General features: G+C 58.8%; 2 protein-coding genes across 2 annotated transcripts in view; one reads left to right on the plus strand and one right to left on the minus strand.

Moving 5' to 3' along the window:
- Positions 1-210: 210 nt before the first annotated feature.
- Positions 211-4,759, plus strand: NCLIV_002115 (uncharacterized protein; the record flags this gene model as incomplete). Its single annotated transcript, XM_003879710.1, has 7 exons — positions 211-654; positions 1,387-1,620; positions 2,007-2,071; positions 2,280-2,345; positions 2,639-2,947; positions 3,668-3,843; positions 4,599-4,759. 7 exons carry the CDS (start codon positions 211-213, stop codon positions 4,757-4,759), a joined length of 1,455 nt encoding a protein of 484 aa, XP_003879759.1.
- Positions 4,760-7,582: 2,823 nt separating this feature from the next.
- Positions 7,583-19,209, minus strand: part of NCLIV_002120 (hypothetical protein) — a gene marked incomplete at both ends in the record, with an annotated part of 30,333 nt that continues 18,706 nt past the window's right edge. Inside the window, 8 exons of the mRNA XM_003879711.1 lie at positions 7,583-7,724; positions 8,115-8,245; positions 8,491-8,748; positions 8,884-8,950; positions 9,333-9,513; positions 9,922-10,149; positions 10,563-12,795; positions 13,026-19,175. Of these exons, the coding sequence (XP_003879760.1) occupies positions 7,583-7,724; positions 8,115-8,245; positions 8,491-8,748; positions 8,884-8,950; positions 9,333-9,513; positions 9,922-10,149; positions 10,563-12,795; positions 13,026-19,175 (9,390 nt within the window). The remainder of the gene's footprint in view (positions 7,725-8,114; positions 8,246-8,490; positions 8,749-8,883; positions 8,951-9,332; positions 9,514-9,921; positions 10,150-10,562; positions 12,796-13,025; positions 19,176-19,209) is intronic.

Below are 19,209 nucleotides of genomic sequence, written 5' to 3' on the forward strand. Positions count from 1 at the left end.
TCGTGCCGTTATCGGTCTGAGGGCGTCCTGTGCAAGGGTATCTCTCCTTCTCCTCCGTCCGTTATCGCGTCTTCTGACCCAACTTCCTGTCCGTCTCCCGCTTCGCCTCCCTCTACCTCTCCTTCCCCTGTTGCTCTCTCAGCATCCTCCCCATCTGCATCTTCTCCACCATCCCACTCTTCCGCTTCTTCGTTTCCTTTGGCAGGCGAGATGCGAGAGGACCTGCCTTTCTACACTGTGTCAGATTTGAAAGAGCACGGGACAGTGGGAGAGGGGAAGCGGCTGTGGGTCGCGTATCGAAGGGGAATCTACGACGTGACGGATTTCCTGGACAAACATCCTGGTGGACGAGACCGTCTGCTGTTGGCTGTGGGCAGGGAGTTGGATCCGTTTTGGCGCGTTTATGGCCAGCATAACTTGGATTCTGTTCACGAGCTTCTAGAGTCGATGAGGATTGGAAACCTTGTAAAACTGGAAGAAGCAAGTGACTCTGCCCTCGAAGACGCTTATGGGAACGAGCCGCTTCGTCATCCGGCCTTGATTGTACGAAGTGAGAAGCCCTTCAATGCTGAGACGCCTCTTACCCTCTTGGCGGACGACTTTTTCACACCGAATGACCTTTTCTTTGTCCGAAACCACCTGCCAGTGCCCCAGGTAACAAAGACGAACTAGTTCTTGCGGAGCGACCTGGAATGCAGCCAATCCCAATATGCACTTCCCCGTTCTAAACCACCTGGTATCTCATGCAGAGAAAAGATAATCCTCTTCTGGCTGGTTTCTCTCGTTTTCGTTGTCTGTGGTGACGTTACCCGGAGAAAGGGTACCGGAAGCCGACAAAAAATTGATTGTAATGAAAGCATTCATTATATTCTCTTCTGTGTGTTTCTTTGCACCCGCGTCGAGACTGTGGTGTGGCCGGGTGGATGCTGCGCTTGGATACGATTCCTTGATCTCGCTCCCCTTAGGCAAATAAACACGTTTTGGAAACCGTAATCATATGGAGCGTTCTATGCATGGCAATATGAGTTCCGCAGTTATTCTCCTGCGTAGCCGCGTGCGTTATTTTTGTGGAGCAATATGCACCAAATATGCCTCGACCATTTGCTCAGCGTTTCTCTCGTCGTGAAGTGTCTGTTATTGCGTGCGCGACCTGTGACCTACCGAGTACATCCGGACAAGCCGTGCAACTCTAGTGTTACAACGATGCGGATGCAACCTGGATAAACAAGGGCGTCACATTCATGGCTACCGTTTGGGCGCTGGGATTCTTTTGCGGCTTCTAACAGGTGGATATATGCATATCGAATATTAAACGTATATACAAATGTTCATACGAATGTATACATTTTTGCACATCCACAAGTAAAATGTGAGCATCTGGCGGAGAAACTGAATGCACATTCATTTTCCGGCGTTCACTTTTTGCCGGGGTCTGTGCAGGTTGATAAGGAGAAATACGAGGTCGAGATAGAGGTCGAGCTCCCGGGTGGCGAAAAGAAGCGTCTTGCCTCCCTCTCCCTGTCTGACCTGCAAACGAAATTCTATCCCCATCACCTCCCTTGTGCACTCCAGTGTGCCGGGAATCGAAGGGACGATTTCAACAAAAAAGGCGGAAGACGAGTCAAAGGTGAAGGCTCAAGCAAGCTACCTCCTTCTCATGTTCCTTCTGTTTTGTCAAAATTAACCTAGATGGATCTTCCCTGATATGGTGCTCGTGAATCTGTATCCGAACAAATGCATCATGCAGATATCCAAGCGCAAAGGCGAAAGTGTGTGTGTGTGTGTGTGTGCGTATATCGTAAGACATTCATATCTGTGCTTGCCTGTTCATCCTCTTGCAGCGTCTCTTCATTACTCCTGGTCCGGCCTGTTTGCTCTTTCTGCCTTTCCTAGTGTCCCGTGGTCTTCACTGCTGCGCCTTCTCTTTTCGTTTCGGCATGTCGTTTTTTCAGTGGAAGTCGCGCTCTTTGTTTTTCTTCTCGTTTCCCTTCGTCGTTTTTTTTCAGGTCTTGAATGGCGCGGCGGTGCGATCGGCAATGCCATCTGGACAGGTGTGGTTGAATTGCTTCTCGTTGGTGTGCGTGTTTATGCTGTCTTCCCCTAATATCGCTTCTGTATAGAGGGGTGGAAATACAGGCCTCGAGTGTGGAACGACGCGGAAACTGGGAACCCGCGCATCTCCCTGGGCCTTTCGACAACACGGAGCAGGGGAAGCATTAAAAGAATCGGGTCTGCTTGTCTTGTGCGTTGCCAGGGTGCCTCCTAGCAGATGTGCTGAGGCACTGTAGTATTGGTGAGGAGGATGCGAGAAGGCTGGGCATTCGGCATGTCCATTTCGAAGGCCAGTGAGTAAACGAACGTAGGTAATACTGACCAGAAGTGTGAAGCCGACATGAACAGAAACCGCGTATACCCTCCAGTGAAACGGTAGCGAGAAGTCATTTCAGAAAAGGAACGCGTTGCCTTGCTTCTGTTGACAATCTTCCCCTTATGCCTTTCATCCGTTTCTCGTCTCCGCTTGCGTGCACATTTCTTCTGTATGCGCTGCCTCTCTCTTCTTGCTCGAGCATGGTTGGTTTTCTGATCGTCCCTCTCACACGCTTTAGGCTGCGTTTTGTTTTTTGGTCCCCTGCGTCAGCGACTGCGATCCTCTGACACACACTCACTATGCGGCTTCGATTCCGATTCACCGAGCTCTTCTCGGACAAACACTCGGCAGGTGGGGAGGGGAAAACGAAGAAGACCCTTTTCAGTCGACAACAAGTTTTGGCAGTCGAGACGTCCTTCTCGTCTACGAAATGAATGGCCGAGACCTCCCACCTGACCATGGAGCTCCAGTCCGTGTGCTGGTGCCGGGAACTGTGGGCGCGAGATCGGTGAAATGGCTAAAGAAAATTACTCTCAGTCCAAGAGAGTGTGGATCACACTGGCAACAACAGGATTACAAGTACGGAACACGAGTCTGAGAAAACGAAAGCAGACTAAAATGGAAGAAGAGGAGGAAACGAGTTCCCCACCATCTTTGTACATAGAATGCGAACCAAAAAGTTGTCTGAGGCGGCAGGCACGAGTTCCTCCAGAGGGGACTGCACAGGTTGAGCGGATACACACTCACTTAAGAGAAGCTTGTAAGCACCGAAAACAGATTCTGTCGGTTGAGCGTGAGGGGACAGAATCAAATACGTACGGGTGCATCACGAGAAACGCAGACCAAATCAGACCTCCGAATCAACACGCACCTTCCCAGCCCAAAGTGCTCGTGGGAGCGGGAACCTGTGAGGGCGAGGCAAAATGCCATAGGCTGGTAGCAGTGCACAGGCTGAGAGAAAATGCCCTCGCGACTATTTTTCGTCAGAGGTATGGGGACTAGGAGTAAGACAAGCGAACCTTGAAAATAAATTGAGGCGGGAAACGAAGAAAAATGAAGCATCAGTGGGTGAGCTTCTGGGAGGCACCGTGGAGTTGCAAAACAGATTGTGAATTAAGGACAAGGCATCCGAAAGTGGTTGTTGAAGTAGCTGCAAAACTGCGTTATGCCAGAACCGCAAGTTTAGGAGACAGGAGCAGAATGTGTTGGACTTTGCAGCATTTGGAAGGCAATCATGGGAAAGGGCGAGTGTCTTTTGTCTGCCCGCGCTCCTGCAAAGCGGAAGCAGTCTCTTGAAAGAGACTACGGGAATAGTACCGTTAAGACTGGGGTTGCCCTCGACATCGAAACAGCGAACGAGAAATGCAGCAGGATAGAGAGGATATGTGGGGGAGGAACAGAGCGAACGAGAGACCCTATGTCGACGGGCAATCACGACGATGCAATAGAAAGCTGCACAAGGCTCTGGCTTTACTGTTGCGCGTGGACAACGCAGACACTGCTTAACACATGACTTCACCAAACACCAGGCACACTTCAAAAAACATCGACGAAGCAGTCGCGGCAATTAGGTAGTAGACGGCTGCATGGCACCATGGGAATAACGTTAAAAATGAGCCGTAGCTCATGTATAGGTCTAACGTCCATCGCGATGCAAGAGCGAAGCGAGGCCAGTGCGAAGGACTGGGACACTCGTGGGGAAATTCTTTTCTTTCGTCTGCTTTATTTGCTAAAACGTCGTACAGAATTATGTCTCCGACGGACGAGCCTTCAAGCACGGATGAGTGGCGCTCCAAGCCTTCTATTGTGGACCTTCCCGTCCAGTCGGCAATTTGTCTCCCAACTCCAGAATCCGTCCTCCCCCCTGGCACAGAAGAGGTAGACCTAAAGTAAGTGTCCCCTCCGTTGTCTTACATTGTTAACGAGAGACCAGGAAATCAAGCTTTTCAACTGTTTTGCGGCCTTATAAAGTCGTGTCTCATGGGTGCCTCTCGATATGCCTCTCCACAGGCACGCATACAGAAACGAAACCAGACGTTCGAATGCATCGGGTGGTCATTTCCAAAGTCACATTACATTTATGTACATATACCATACTCGTATATATACATACATATATAATGAGATAGCCTAGACGTGTGTGCATGGGCGCGCTGCATGTAAACATTTCTGCAGATGTATGAATGACTACCCTCCTGCGTGTACATGTACATCTGTATCTGCCACTGAGCTCCCATCAGGGTACCGCCGTGTATGCGCATTTGGCCTGCTTTATATTCGTCCGTCCAGTTTATTTTTCTCAACCGGTCTATTTACCTGTTGGTCAATCTATGGTGGTGCGTTCCAAAACGTGCGGGCTACCGATTCTGTCGCTGCATGCGTTGTGCGTAAGTCTACATCGTCCAGAATTCTACAATATATATATATATATATATATATGAGGCGGAGGGGAGAAGATCGCAACTCTGACCAACACGAGGGAGCGGAGCTTTCAAAGCGGAGAGTCGCCTACCAAAGTCATCATCACGGGAGGTCGATGAAAACAGCACTTTCTTTCGGTTTTGCATGCCGCCTGCTCGAGACAAGACGACAGTGCAAATGATTTCAGATTTCCTTATCGTTTTGGATGCATTTCCTCAGGGGGTATGCGTGGTGTGGAGGAGGAAGGCGTGTTGTGCGCGTAGATGTGTCTCTAGACGGCGGGGAGACCTGGACGGAAGCAGACCTTCAGCGCCGGCCAACGAGGCAGGAGAACAACGGAGATGCAGGGACAAAGATGGAGAGCGCGTCAAATGAAACCCACGAAGATAAGACTTGGTCGTGGTAAGAGGAACGGGGAGCGATCCACTTCCCCGGAAACAACGACATCCCTCATTTTTTGACGTATGAATCGATCGTGATAGACTGAAGTTCTAACATAGAAAACGACACAGTGACACACATTATAAGGCGACGCAGAAAAAAAGTAGGAGAGTCACACGAAACAGGAAAGGAGTAGTGGCCAGGCTCGGGAGGAGCATCGGCTGCGCGAACTGCTAAAAGCCAGGAAATACTGAACCAGTGGCAGCTCCACACATGATGTTTGCCGAGGCAACGCAACGGTGGAGCAGACGTGTGTATTCTCGCAGTCGTCTATATCTATCAGTCGGTGGCAGAATCTATGTGTCTAAAACCCCTTTTCGCATCCTGTGTAGCGGTCGGCATCTGCCTTTGCAACTCGGTTCAGCCGAATTCACACGTTTGTAGAATTCCAAAGATGTACAAAACCGTAGACGTAAATAAATGGATAGACCGCGACCTCACTGTCACGGGAAAAGGGGAGGATGATTGGCCTGGCGGGTAGGAAAAGAGGCGGGAGAGGTACGCATGAATATCTAGGAGCACGTCTAACAGTTTGTTTCATACAGGGTACTGCTGTATTCCTACTCATAGATATGTTTCTTGGATATGGACATAACCTCGCATTTTGTAACGACAAACGAAACAAATTCGCCGACTGCTCTGCTTTAGCCTCTGTCTGCGTGTCGACAGTTCTCCACAATATCTTGGGCTCTTCCTTCTCTCCTCTCTTCTGGTGTATTTTCTTCCTGGCCAGGGTTCTGTGGACAGCCACACTTCCACTTCCTTCCCCTGAAGTTCTGTCTGCTATAGCATCTTCGCCCTGTTCTTCTGGACCAATGCTGGCGACAGGCCAAGGAAGCTCCTCGAGTAGCTCTGTTTCTGCGCTGGTGGACGGACACGAGAAAAAGCAGGACAGGAATTTAATTCCTGTTCATGTGCTCTGTCGCGCGGTCGATGCACACAGTAATTCACAACCGGAGACATGCAAACCGATCTGGAATGTTCGTGGATGTCTTAACAACTCGTGGCACACCGTGACCCTTTACGTGTCTCCTCCGCCTGAGAGGACATGCGGCGCACGAGAAGAAAACGATTAACTGACAGCTGCGAACGAAACGGTGACTGACTTTATGTAGCAGAGTTTTTTAATCGACTTCGCAACTGAGGCCTGCCTGTGCCCAGACCCTTTCATGTCATGCACGTGCAAACCCCAACCGGGCTGTTTCAGGCGTATGAGACCATGTGCGTGATCATTTTTGTGTAGCTGTCCTCATATGTGCGATGCTGTGTAGCCAGACAAGTGCACACCATGGCAAGCCTGGGAAACTGGGCGTCGCTATGTGGCCACGGTTCCTATCCAGAAGTAGATGGTCCGTCGCCTAGTTCCCCTGTCCGCTTAATAATAAAATATGTGAAGTTTCTCATTGCCCGAATCAACGCTGCTGAGCGAGGGGGCAGTCGCACCGCCACATCTACAGTGGAAACCAAGAAAAAGGCATGTGCAAATACCTAAATTGAGGAAGTGTATATGAATAGACGCAATGGATAGAGAATGGTAGATCGCCTAATCGAGGTGAGGCTGCGTTTATTCGACAGATGCTGTGCATGTTACTACTCAGGGGAAAAGACTAGATCCAGAGAAACAAGAAAGTGTGCGTCCAGGGAAAGCCGCGCGCGCGTTTCCCAGCGGTCGGAATTGATGTGTTTTCTTCCTTTCGTCCACGTTGGTCACAGCGACTACCGCGTTTCTCATGCATCACGCAGGCTGCCTTCAAAAGCAGAAGAAAACAGATGACGGAAACAGGCCTCAGCAACATCCGCGCCTTAGTACACAAAAACCTAGAACGCAAAAACGCTTCTTGGGTCCGGCGCGCTACAACTATACGTCGAGCTCGCGCGTATGCGAAAACAACACCACACGAAAACGCGTGTACACCGCAGCCACAGGGAAACGCGTTCCAAGTCTTGTCTTCGAAGGGACGAGTCTCTGACAACGGCGTATAAACACAACCATATGTGCAAGCGTATACGTGAACTTGTTCATCACACTATGCAGGTGTACATCCCGCGGCTTGGATTGAGTCACGCAACCGCCGCACGCAGACGTCACGAAGGAAAAGGTGAACAAGACACAAACACCACGAAACCAGGTGGGGGAGAAGGGAGACAGAAAAGGCGAATCAAGCAGTGGGGGAAACGTCTGAGTTTTCTTCCCCCGTGCTCCTCGCGGCGCCACTGCCACAAGCGGAGGCAGATTACCGTCAGCATGCATCCGCAACCCTGTACATTTATCTTTCAACAGCGACAGGTACACCGTGCAACCACGAAAATCACGACAGGCCCCAATCGCTGTGCACTTTTGGTGAGGCCGCTTTAGACAAACCCAAATCCTTCCTTGCCCTCCGTAATCGCCAGCAGAAGCTTCTTCTTCAGCAGCTGCTTGCTGCTGTATCCCGGTAGATCCAGTTGATTGAAGCACGTGTGCGCAGTCGGCAGCTTGTTTTCGCCGTACGCTCTAAAAGCACCAGCACACAAACATGACAGACTCGCCAAGGAGATTTGGAACGCTTCGCAGTGACCGCGAATGCGTTTCTAACTGCGGAGGGCTTGTGTTTGCCGAAACAGCTGTACCACCCGAGAGAGCCGCCCGCGAACACACCGCTCACGCCATTTCTGTGTGCACGGACACCAAAGAAAATATCTCTCGTCTCCTTTTACGCGCCCATCGTAGAATCGCTGCTGTGGCCTTTCTCAATAGCGGCACGGGCAGGCACACGGTAAAACCCGAGAAAAGAAGAGCGTGTCCCCGGACCGGGCGGCTACAGATACACTCTCCTACGGCCAGTGCATGCGTAGGAGACTTTCCTCGTGCAAACCAAGTTCCGTTTCGCGAAACGTCGCTTACCTCTGGATGGAGAATTTTTGCGGCCCGCGCATGCCAACGAGGAACTTGAAGCCCCCGAGCGGTACCCGCGACGTCCCTGTGACGAACTGGAGGAAAGCCGCACGCTGCTGTTCATCCAACTCGTTCATGACCTGAAGAGAAAGCACACCACACCAAAGCGTACCGCACCGACATGGCCTCTCGTGTTTTTCGCGAAGATCTGCCACGGTGAATGCGGAGAATGCGGAGCATGCAAACCCGTTCATGCCCAAAAGTGCGTTGGATCTCTTTGTCTTGAGTGAATCGAAAATGCGTCTGCCTTCCGCAGTGAAGGATCTCCACCCTTGAGCCGCCCCTTTTTCCACTTGTCTAACTGCCGAGACGTCGCTGCACTCACCTCCCAGAACCAGATGATTGTTTGATCGGTCGGGAGGAAGTTCACGTAATCGGTGTTGGCTTTCAAGTCCTCGAGGTTGACGGTGGGGAGACCGGAGAGAAGAAGTTCGAGTTCCTTGTCGTCGAAAATCGAGATAAGCGCCGGCGGAATCAACTCGTGAAAGCCCGAAAGGAAGGCTTCCAGTTGCTGTTGAATGCCGCCGACAATCTTCCGCTGGCATATGAGCTGTACGTACAGGTGCTTGTTGGCGTCCGTCACCTGCGAACGCCAGAAAGCCAAACCGCAAACAGCGACACGACGCATCCACTTCCTCTCTCAGTTCCCGACCTCCCCCCTGGAGAAAGAAGAGAGTCTCGACACGAAAAACAAAGAGAACGCCGCAAAAAGACATACCGGGATCGTTCGGCCCTTCGGAATGAGGTCCTCGACTCGGTGCATGCCGAACTCGTCGACTTCGGTGCTGCAGAAAAGGAACCGCCGGCAGAAGGGGAAGGAAATATGCAATGCGGGGTTCTCCAGTGTCTTCCTTTCGACACCCAAAGACTCGCTCCACTTCGCATTCCCGGCCAGACAGGGAGAAACGGAAGACCACTTGGTGCGGCCGCGTCCCCGCTTCACCCCTTCTCGGTCTTCCCCGACTCTCACCATTCCACACACGCCCAAACGCGCAAAGACACACACCTGCATGCAAAAGCGCACAACCCCCTTATCCCAGCGTACGACAGAGACACGCCTTGCATCCCAACCGTAATTATCTGCACTCTTTTACCCCCGGTTCATTCGTTCCTCTCTCGTTACAAACGCGTGGAGAGGCGACGGGGCGGCAGAGTGGGGTGCCTTACCTGAAGGTGAGTTCGAGCCCGAGGTCCTCGAGGGAATACTGGAGCATTTTCAGCAGGTTGTTGTACAGCGTCGGATCGATGCTCTCTGCATCGGCTGTCACGCAGCGCCTCCCGAGCATGTGCTTGTAGAACGACCGACAAAAGTACGCGTTCAAGTGCTGCCCGTCGAAAAGAGCCTTTCCTGGAAACGGAAAAGGCAGCCCACGAGCAGCCACTTCCGTCAACGCACTGAACGCCAGTCCCGAGCACGCCCGCGGCTTCGGTTCAGGAATCGAAGCCGCCCAACCCCCCACGAAAACGCAAAGCACGAACTGTCACCTGGACAGACACCCCATGTGCGCCTATCAGCGAGAGTGCACAGTCTTGCGCTTCAGAGCGCCTCCCAGCGCCCTCTCCATCGAGACTGAAATCGAGAAGCACTGCCTACACACATCCACGTATCTGAAAATAGGTCCACACATAACATACATATATACGTATATATGTACATTTATATATAAATGAATATATATATATATATATATATATATGCATATAAGCTGAGAGGGAAGTGCGTGCCTAGTGGTACACTGGTTGTGTCGGGTCCTACCGATGATTCGGCCGATGAATTTGAAGTAGTGCAAGTGCTCGGGGTTGATGGAGGAGAGCGGATTGGGGTGATTGAACTCGCTCTTCGCTCCCTCTCTGCGGAAGAGGGCGTAGTTCGGATTGAACATGTCCCGAGCCAGCAGCGAGAACCACTCCCTGGTCAGGCCGCCTGCGTCGACGCCTTCTTCGCCGGTGAAGTGCACGTTCAGTTTCCCTTTCATTTCTTCGCCTGAGGAAAAAGGGAAGCATGACACGCAACAGCCAGTGAGAAGCAAGGCCGGCGAGCCGCGAGATCCGCAACGGAATATATATATATATATATATATATATATATATATATATGTGCATAGATACGTAAAGGTAAGGATGTGGAGAGGACGGCGTACGCGTGGACACGCATGCACACGAGAGGACACCATTCAGTGGGTGAGAGAGGGGGAGGCGAGAGAGCGGGGGCAAGAGACGGACGGAAGATGGCAAATGCGCGCGTTCAGGACATCAGAGTGTCGCCCCCGCCGGGCACTTCCGTCTCTCTCTCGAGTTTACACTTCGTCCAGAGAGTCTGGGCTCTTTTCGCCTTTCTCGCCTCTGCGCATTTTCTCCCTCTCTCCAGGCGCTTTTTCGCTGCTGCGTGTGGCGTACCCGATCGCATGCGAATTTGGTGGTAGGAGTCGGTGAAGACTTGGTCGCGGCGGACCGACAGGCGGATGGTCTCGAAGCGGGCACTCTGGCGCATTTCGCGGATTTTGTGGCGGAAGTAGAGCCGTTTGTTTTCGAAGGCCACGGTCATCGGGGCGAGCTTCAAGAGCGGCTGCAGGGAACTCGTCAACAGCGACGGGGTTTGCTTGATCAGGGCGTTGATCGACGCCTTGTGCTTCTCGCCGAATCGGCACAGCTCTGCGTGCCGCTGGCTCGGGCTTGCCACCGCTGCCGATGCAGGCGGCGACGAAGTCGGAGACAGAGGAGAGAACTGCGAGTCGGAAGCGTTGCGGGTGTCCACGCGCGGCGAGAGCGCGTCTTCTTGCGTGGTTGTTCTCCGTTTCTCCTCGTCGAAGCCACGCACAGCACTGTCGGCGGGTTTGCCGCTGAGGCACGGCGCATTGGCGGCCTCCGAAGCGAGAGAAAACAGGTCCAGCTGCCCCAACTCCGCGACGTCCTTCACCTCGTAGTCGGCTGCGATGCATGTCTGGTGCACCTGAAGATAGGCCTCGAGAATCGGAAGCAACTGGGAGAGAATGAGAGGCGCTGCGTCATCTGTCGGCGCCGAGCTCGACGCCCCGCTCCCCGACTGCCAGGCCTCGCGGCCTCCCGCGAGCGAGGTGTCTTCTTCGCGGCGGCGACCGTCTTCTTCCTCCTCCGCTACATCTTCGCGCGGCGCCCGTCTTCTGCCCTCACGGGCTCTGTCCTCGCCACTCTCCTCTCGTCGACTCTCGCCTTCGTCCTCGTTCCGCGGCCCGCGCCCTGACCCTGCGATCGACCGTCTTCGTCCCTCCCCCGCAGGGAAAACGCCCGTCGAGGCCACCTGCGTGGTGAGCGACGGGTAGCACTCTTCCACGGCAGTAAGGACCTCGTCCAGTTCGTCCCAGATCAACGCGACTCCCGACTCGTCGAAGAAGTTCCGGAACGCGACCAGGGCGCCTTCGCGACTCTCCAGCTCGCCCCGCCTCCCGTCGCGACCGGCTCGGCCGCCCTGTCGAGAAGACGCCGTCGCCATGGCCACAGTGTTCAAAGATTCGATCGCCTTGAGAGCCGCTGCTTCCAGAGACTGCAGCGCGGTATCGCGTCCGTCGGGTGTCCCCCTTCCTTCACCGCCCGGAGACGCTGAGTCCGCAGGCGCTGCGTCTCGCGGTGCGGGGTGCGGCGACGAAGTCGAAGGCGCAGTCTCCCGCGTCTCTCTCATCTCGGCCTCTTCGTCCTGTGCTGCGCCGTTCTGTGCTTCTCTGCCGGCGCCCCCACGGGTCCCCCGAGACGCCGAGGCGGAGGCGTCGCCCTGCGACCGCGGGGTGCTTCTTTCTTCGCGCTCTCTCTCCTTGCCGCTCCCCGCTTGTTCTTCGATCTGGCTGAGCACGTCGCTCAGCGTCGAGCACAGCCGGTTGAAGGCCGCGAGTTGCGGATCCAAAAGGTCCCGGCGCCTCCACAAGTCGTCGTGGGGGCTGAGTGCGGGCGCTGCGGGCGCGTCCACGCGGGACGAAGAGAACCGGGCCGACGTTCGCAGAGTCTCTGCAAGCAGGTCCAACTCGTCGCTGATGCCCTGACTGAGCATCGTCGCGTTCCGCTTCAGCGCCTCCTCGACCCAGGCGCGGTGCTGCGTCGAGCTGTACAGACACCCGACGACCTTGGCGACCAAGTTCAGCTGCTGCTGGTGCGCCTCGCGCTGCTGCGGCGTGTAGACGCCTTGCGACCAGGACGCCGCGACGCTCGGCGAGCACAACAGCTGACACAACGCGCGGCCAGCTGTCGGAGAGACCACCCGCAACATCGCGTTCTCCTTCTTTTCCTCCCGCGACGAGCCCGCGCCGAGCGCCCCGCCGCTCCCTGTTTCCTCTCTCCGGGCCTTGCCGGCCGCCGGAGTCGTCGACGCCGCGCCGCTGTCTCCGGAGACAGTGGAGGCGCCAGCCGGGGCTGTCTCCAAGTGGGGACTCGCGCCCTCCGCGGAACTCGCGCCGGACTCGGTCCCCGAACCGTGCACCCCCGGTGAGCCCTCGCGTTCAGGGCCTGACGCCGAGGCGCCCGAGCGGCGCTGCGAACTGCCTGGGCTTTCGCTTTCCCGGGGACCTGTCGCGTTTCCGCCACCCACGAGAAGGAAGTAGACGGCCGAGAGCAAATGGTTCATGAGGCGCGGGGAAGACTGGAACAGCGTACCACTCGTCAGCGTCTGCAACACGAACAACAACCGGACGGAATCGCGTGGGTGAAAAGGAGGGACACAAGAAAGAAGCAAAGACCGATCGCAACGGAGACGTCGCCCTGTCGTGTTTCCGGGCCGATTTCGGAAAAGCGGTCTGGGTTCAAAATCGATAGAGGCGAGACACGAGCGGCGACACGCGAGAAAAGAAACGCCTGAGACGCACCCCGCCGCGCCCTCCTCTTCTGCGTCGACCTTACCATAAGGACGTTGATAGGGTACTCGAGGGCGGCGTCCTCGACGCCGTCTCCAGGCGTCTTTTTCTCGTCGTCGGCCTTTCCAGCTGAACACGATTGAGACCCTGAGCTGCCTGTCGCTCCAGACTTCTCGTGTCGCGACCCTCGTCCCGCTGAGGTTGCAGCCTTCTCTTCCTTCTTCTCTTCCTTTTCTTCGTCCTGGCCTCTCTCGGCCTTCTCTCTCGTCTGCGACGCACGCTCAGTCGCTCCTGCGCCGGAGGCGGCCATGCGAGAAGAAGAATCGAGAGAGGCTTCCGCTGCGAATGCACTGTTTTCGGTTTCCTTCTTGACCCCTTGTGCCCCAGGAACCCCTTGGGGTCCAGAAGCCGAGACCACCGTCCCCGGCACTCCTGTCTCCTTCTTCTCTCCGCTCTTCTCGCCTAGGCCCGCTCGCGTCCCGTCGACTGATGAGAGAGCAGAAGCACTGGTTGCGCTGCCGACTCCAAAGCTCAGAGCCCCGTTCCAGTCTCTTCGCTTTTTCTTCCTCCGCAGTTCGTTGACGAGGTCTTCGCCGTCTCCGCTTCCTGATCTTCTCGATCCCAGTGCGTCGTCTTCCTCGCATGCGCTGCCAAAGCGGCTGGTTCCGAACACCGCGCCTCCGTCTTCTCTTCCTCTCGCTCGCGCTTCGTCGTCCGTTCCTCGTCCCGTTCTCCGCAGCCACGCGGCTGAAGCGAATGGGGAGTCGCGTCCTTTCTCCGAGCCGGCAAGGTCTCCGTTCTGCGCACCGACCGCGCCTTCTTTCTTCGCGCCGCCTCGAGCTTTGGGGCCTTGACTCTCTTCGCCTCCAGTTGCATCACTCGCCCGCGACGCGTCGCCAAGTCGTTCTTCCTGTCCCTCTCCGCGCTCGCTTGCCGCCCCTCTGTCCCTGGTGCCTCCCTTTTCCTTCTTCCCACTCTTCTCCTCGCCGTCCTGCGGCCTGCGGTCGTCGCCTGGGCCGCGCCCGCGCCCGCTCCGCCCTCCACCGCCCTTGCCCAAGTGGCTTTCGCGCTTTTTGTCCTCGCCCTTCCTCGGGTCGTCCTTCCCGTTCCCAGAAGGCCCGCCGTCGTCTGGAGCGCCTGCGGCCACGCGCGGGCCGGCCGGCTTCTCCTCCTTCTTCGCGAAGAGCGAAGACACGGAAGAGAGCGAAGACGGGTACGCGATGTCGCGCAGCGTCACTGCCTGTGGATGGCGCATGCGATGCGCAAAGGCCGCCGACGCAGAAGGCAACACCGTCAGGAGACTTCGCAGCTGCTCGAGAACGCGCTCGGTCGCCACGGCGGCGGCGGACGGCCGCTCGAAGAGTGCGGCGGCATTCGAGGCCCCGTCGAACAGAGCCCCGTACAGCGCAGAGGGCGGGAAACCCACTGAGGAGAGCGGAGGCGAGGGCGACGCCCCCGAGAGCCCCGCCGGCGACTCGTGCACGTGGCAGTCCGGGGCTGCCGACCAGCAGATCACCAGGAAGAGGAGCACGAGGACGTGCCACGCGTCCTGGTGCGCGGAAGCGACATTGCAGAGGAGGGTGAAGAAGAGTTTCCTGTTCATTTCTTTCCGCAAGTAGAAGAGTCTGCAGATTCCCAGGACTCCCAAGGGGTGGAAAGGCGGCCGCGGACCTCGCGACGGGCCGCCATACAAGAAGCCAGCGGCGCCGCGGGACACCACCTCGTAGCCGCCGTCGCTCCCGCGGCGGCTTCCCGCCGCTGCACGCACGCCTCTGTCGCTCTGGAGCCCAGAGGCGAAGGACGGATGCCCCGAGGCGTTCAGAGGGGGAGACAAGAGCAGCCACTCGTTCAGCGCCGAGAGGCCGTCGACGACGCCGTCGGGCCGCGTCACGACCGTCCCGGACAGGCCTCCGCCCGAGGTCGCCGCGAAGCTCAAACCGTCGCCGAGCAAGTCGCGTCCACTCGCCACCATCGCCGGGCGCCCCCCTGCGCCGAGAATCGAAGAGGACAAGAGCGAGAGAAGGTTCCCGCTGCTCTGTCCCAGAAGGGCGCGCGGCAGGAGCACATTCACCTGGCCCGCGCCGGCTGAGTGCGGCACGCCAAAGAGGCCCAAAGGGACGCCCGACAGCGGGTTCGCGGCTCCGCTCGCCTGCGCAGAGACGGCCTGGTTCCCCGGCGCGACGCCGGCTCCGATGAGGAAGGAAGGGTACGTCGAAGAGCTCGGATTCACAATCAAGGCGCTGCGAGACGAAGGAATCCCCGAAATGGTCACGCCTCCGAAGGAGGGCGAGTTGGACGCCGCAGCGGCGATCGCCGCCCACGTGCCTTGCAGGAACCGCTCGAGAGTCGAGTTGGACGTGTACAGTTGGCGGTCGCCCTGGAACGCTCGGGCAGCAGCTTGGGCGCCTCGAGGGAGCGCGAGCGCGTCGGCGCCCGCCCCGGCCGGGCTCGCGGGTGTCCCCGAGAGCGACGACGGCGGATTCTCCGCCTGCAGATTTCCAGAGGCAGACAAAGCAAGATTCCGGCCTTCGCCGAGGCCCGCGCCGCCGCGGACGCCTCGCGTGCCCAAGAAGGCCGCGCCCTCGCGCTCACTGGACCGCCCCCGACCGCCAGCTGCGCCCACACCCCCCGCGTCCTCACCGGACGGCGAGACGAAGCTGTGGACGCCGAACAAGGGCGCCGCGCCGCCTCGGCTCTGCAGGCGACCCAGCGCGGCTCTGCCGTTCTCGTCCAGAGAGTTGAACTGGCCGCCCTGCAAGATCTGGGAGTCGAGGAAGTCGAATAAGCCCGCCAAGTACAAGTCGCCAGTCCCGCGTTCGCCGAGCAAGTTCTCAGCCCCGCCGTCGAAACCGTTCGCGCGGTTGAAGGCAAAGATCGGTGCCTGTCCGGCCGCCCCGTTCCCAGCAGCCGGTCCGCCTCGACTCTGCGACGAACTCGCCGCTCCGTTCGCGCCCCGTCCCCGCGAGGCGGGCTGGCCTGCGCCGCTGGAGGCCCCCGCGGCGTTCGCGCCTCTCACGTCCACGCCGTAGAACAGCCGCCCGGCGCCGTTCGCGCTCCCCGCGCCGCCTGCGTTGTTCCCGCGAATAAATCCGAGGAAGTGCTGGAGACCCGCCCGTTCGCGTTCGCGGTCTCCGCGGCCGTGCGCCGACGCGTTCCCGCTGCGGGCTCTCTCGCCGTCTCGCCCCTGCGACGCTGCGCCGCGGTCGCGCCCGCCGGCGCTCCGGGCGTGCTGGGAGCGGTGGAGAACGCGCTCGCGCAGCAGGGACGCCTCGGCCATGACCTCTGTGGGCAAGGTGCGGAGGAAGTCGCTGCCCGCCGTGAGGAGAACTTCCTGCCGCAGCGCCGGGTCCAGCGTCGCCAGGAACGTCGCGTTGTCGAGGTCCGTCCCTGCGTCGCTTTGCTCCTGAGAGGCCACCCGCTGACTGCCTTCGCCGGGCGCAGCCCCGTCCTGCTCGGTCGCGCGCCGACACGCCGCGATCACTTGCTGACGCAGTGCCGACGGCAACGCACTGAGATATTCCCGGCGAATCTCACTCAGCGGTGGTGCAATGCCGGGGCGACGAGAACCCGAGACCGGCTGTGTGGGGCCAGAGCCTCCACTGGCGGGCGGCTGGGCGCCTTCTGCCTCTCCGCGTTCTGCGGTCGCGGGGGGCGCAGACGCCGGAGACGAGGCAGAATCCGAAAGATTCTCGTTTTCCGACCGCCGCTGCTCGACAGCTTGCAACGTCAATTGCCGCAGTTGCTGCACGACGATCTCCTCCCTCAGGTCCTCCGGAAGCGCCTCCAGGAAGGATGGATCCATCCCGGCCGCGTCAAACAGCTGCGCCTCCGTCAGTCCTAAAGCTCGGGCCAACGGAGCAAGGGGACCACCCCCTTCCTCCGGCGACGACGAAGGAGAAGAGGAAGAAGAGGAAGAAGAGGAAGAAGAGGAAGAAGAGGAAGAAGGAGAAGGGGAGGAGGTAGACGAGGAAGAGGACGAAGCAGAGGTAGTGGCGGGGTGTTCATTTCCGCCTGCAGCGGCGTCTGCGGTTGGCGCTTCGTCTGTGGCCATGGAAGCCTGAATCGCACGCTGGAGGATCCTTTCGTCCGATTCTTCGCCCGTCTCGTCCACTTCCCTCCGCTCGGTCCTCTCCGACCTCTCTGCCTCGTTCTGCGGGGCCTGAACCGGAGCGCGCGAGGCCTCCGGCATGTCGACCTCCATTTCTTCTCTGCCTCGGGAAGCGGAAGCAGCTTCTTCCGGAGCGAAAGGAGCCACGTCCACGTCCATGGCCGCTCGGGCCAGCGCGCGCTCTTCGGCCGGTCTCTGAGACTGAGTGGAAGCCGATGCGACCGCCGATGCAGCTGCCGACGCCGCCGCCGATGCGACCGCCGATGCAGCTGCCGATGCCGTCGCCGATGCAGCTGCCGATGCCGTCGCAGATGCAGCTGCCGATGCAACCGCCGACGCTCCCGTCAGCGCCGTTTCCGCTGGGGTCTCGCCCTCGCCGGCCCCCAAAGTTGAGTCTGTCCCCTGTCCCTCTTCCGCAGGGCTCGCGCCTTCCCCGTGCTCGGCAGCCGGCGCGGCATCCATCTCTTCTTCTCTCTCGCCTGTCTCCTCGCCCCACTCGTGGTCCTCGGGCTGCGTGGGCGGGGTCGCGGCGACGGGGAACGGCACCGCCTCCAGACTGAGGAAGGCGCCGCTGCCTCCCGTGGCGGCGAGCCGCGAGAGAACAGCAGCGGTGGCCAGGCGCTGTTGGTGCGCGTGCTCGACTTCTTCGAAGAAGTTCACGTGGTAAAGCGACTCGAAGCCGACGCCGTCTTCGCGTCCACCATCTCTTCGCGGTCTCCCCTCGAGGTCCTGGCCAGGTCGGCCTTCTTCCCCTTCTCCCGCGCTCCGGCCTGAGCCGGCTGCGCCTTGGCGCGGTGACTCCAGATTTTGAGAGGACGAGGACGTGAGGCGGCGCGTGGTCGAGCCTCCACTGGGCGGCGTCCTGGCACTCTCCGTGCCGAGGGCTTGAGACAGATCCTCGAGCAAGTGCTGAATGAGGAACCGTTCGTTGATCCGGCCTTCGCGCCCACTCGCTGGCCTTCCAGCCCCACTCCCGCGCGCGCCGGAAAACGCCGCGGCGCCCCGATCTGTCCCTGCGCCGCCCAGCGCACCCCCCCCAGCAGCAGACGCGCCCGGGGCTGGCGAGGCCGAAGTCGAAGTGTGGTTCGCGCTCCGGTACACTGAAGAAAACAGCGGATGCTCGGCAGGTATCGCAGAGACGTCCCAACTTGTCCACTGCTGGGTCCCAGCCTGACCCGTGAGCGTCGCCAGCGTCGGGTGCGCACCAGTCTGCGCAGTGCCTGCCAGCGCCGCGTCGAGGATCGAGCCCAAGCCCGGGGTGCCGAGAAGCGAGACCGCGGCAGAGCCTCCGGCGGGGTTGCCCAAATAGGACGCAAACGCCGAGGCCTGCGGCGTGGCCAAGAACGGCGAGCGCGCACTCCCGCCGGCTGCTTGCGCGCCGAAGCCGCCGCCTCGGCCAATGAAGAAATGCGCCGCGCCGGCGCTGCCGCCCAGGCCACCGTCTCCGCCTGCCGCATGCGTCCGGAAGAAGTTCGAGGCCGCGCCGCCCAAGCCGCGGGCCCCAGCGTCGCGCCCTCTGTCTCCGGCGCCCCCCGCGGAGACTCGCCCCGCCAAGGGCCCGCTGCTCGAGCGCTGAGAAGAGCCCAAGTGCACGTCAACGGAGAACTCGTCGTCGAAGCCGTCGCGGCCTGTGCCGTGGCGGCGGCCAGACACGACCCCGCGAACAGCCGAGACGAGTTCTCGGTGAGCGTCTGCGGAGAGATGGAAATGGAAGCGGAGCTCATCTGCGTCGTCGTCTTCCTCGTCGTCGTCTTCGTCGAGGTCGTCGTCCTCGTCGTCCAAATCATCCGGGGAAAAGCCCGGCAAGCTCGACGCGGGCGGACGCGCGCTGCCCGGAAGCGGACCCGGTGTCTCCGAAGGCGCGCCCGAGACAGCGAAGGCGCCGGGGAGGCCTGTCTCCTCCTCCCCGGCCGCGGACGACCCGAGGAAGCGAAGCCGAGTCCCCCGAGACGCCTCGCCTCCCTGGCCGCTTGCCGACGCCTCCGAGGTGCCCGCGACGGCCAACGCGGAAGACGCGCTCGTCTCCGCCGTCGAAGAAGCTCCAGACCCGCTTGCCGCACCGTCCAAATGTGGTCCTGCCGCCGAAATCTGGAGACGGACAAACCCCAGAACGAGAGAGAAA

This window comes from Neospora caninum, chromosome Ia (genome assembly GCF_000208865.1).
Source record: "Neospora caninum Liverpool complete genome, chromosome Ia".
In the NCBI taxonomy this organism is placed as follows: Eukaryota; Apicomplexa; class Conoidasida; order Eucoccidiorida; family Sarcocystidae; genus Neospora; species Neospora caninum.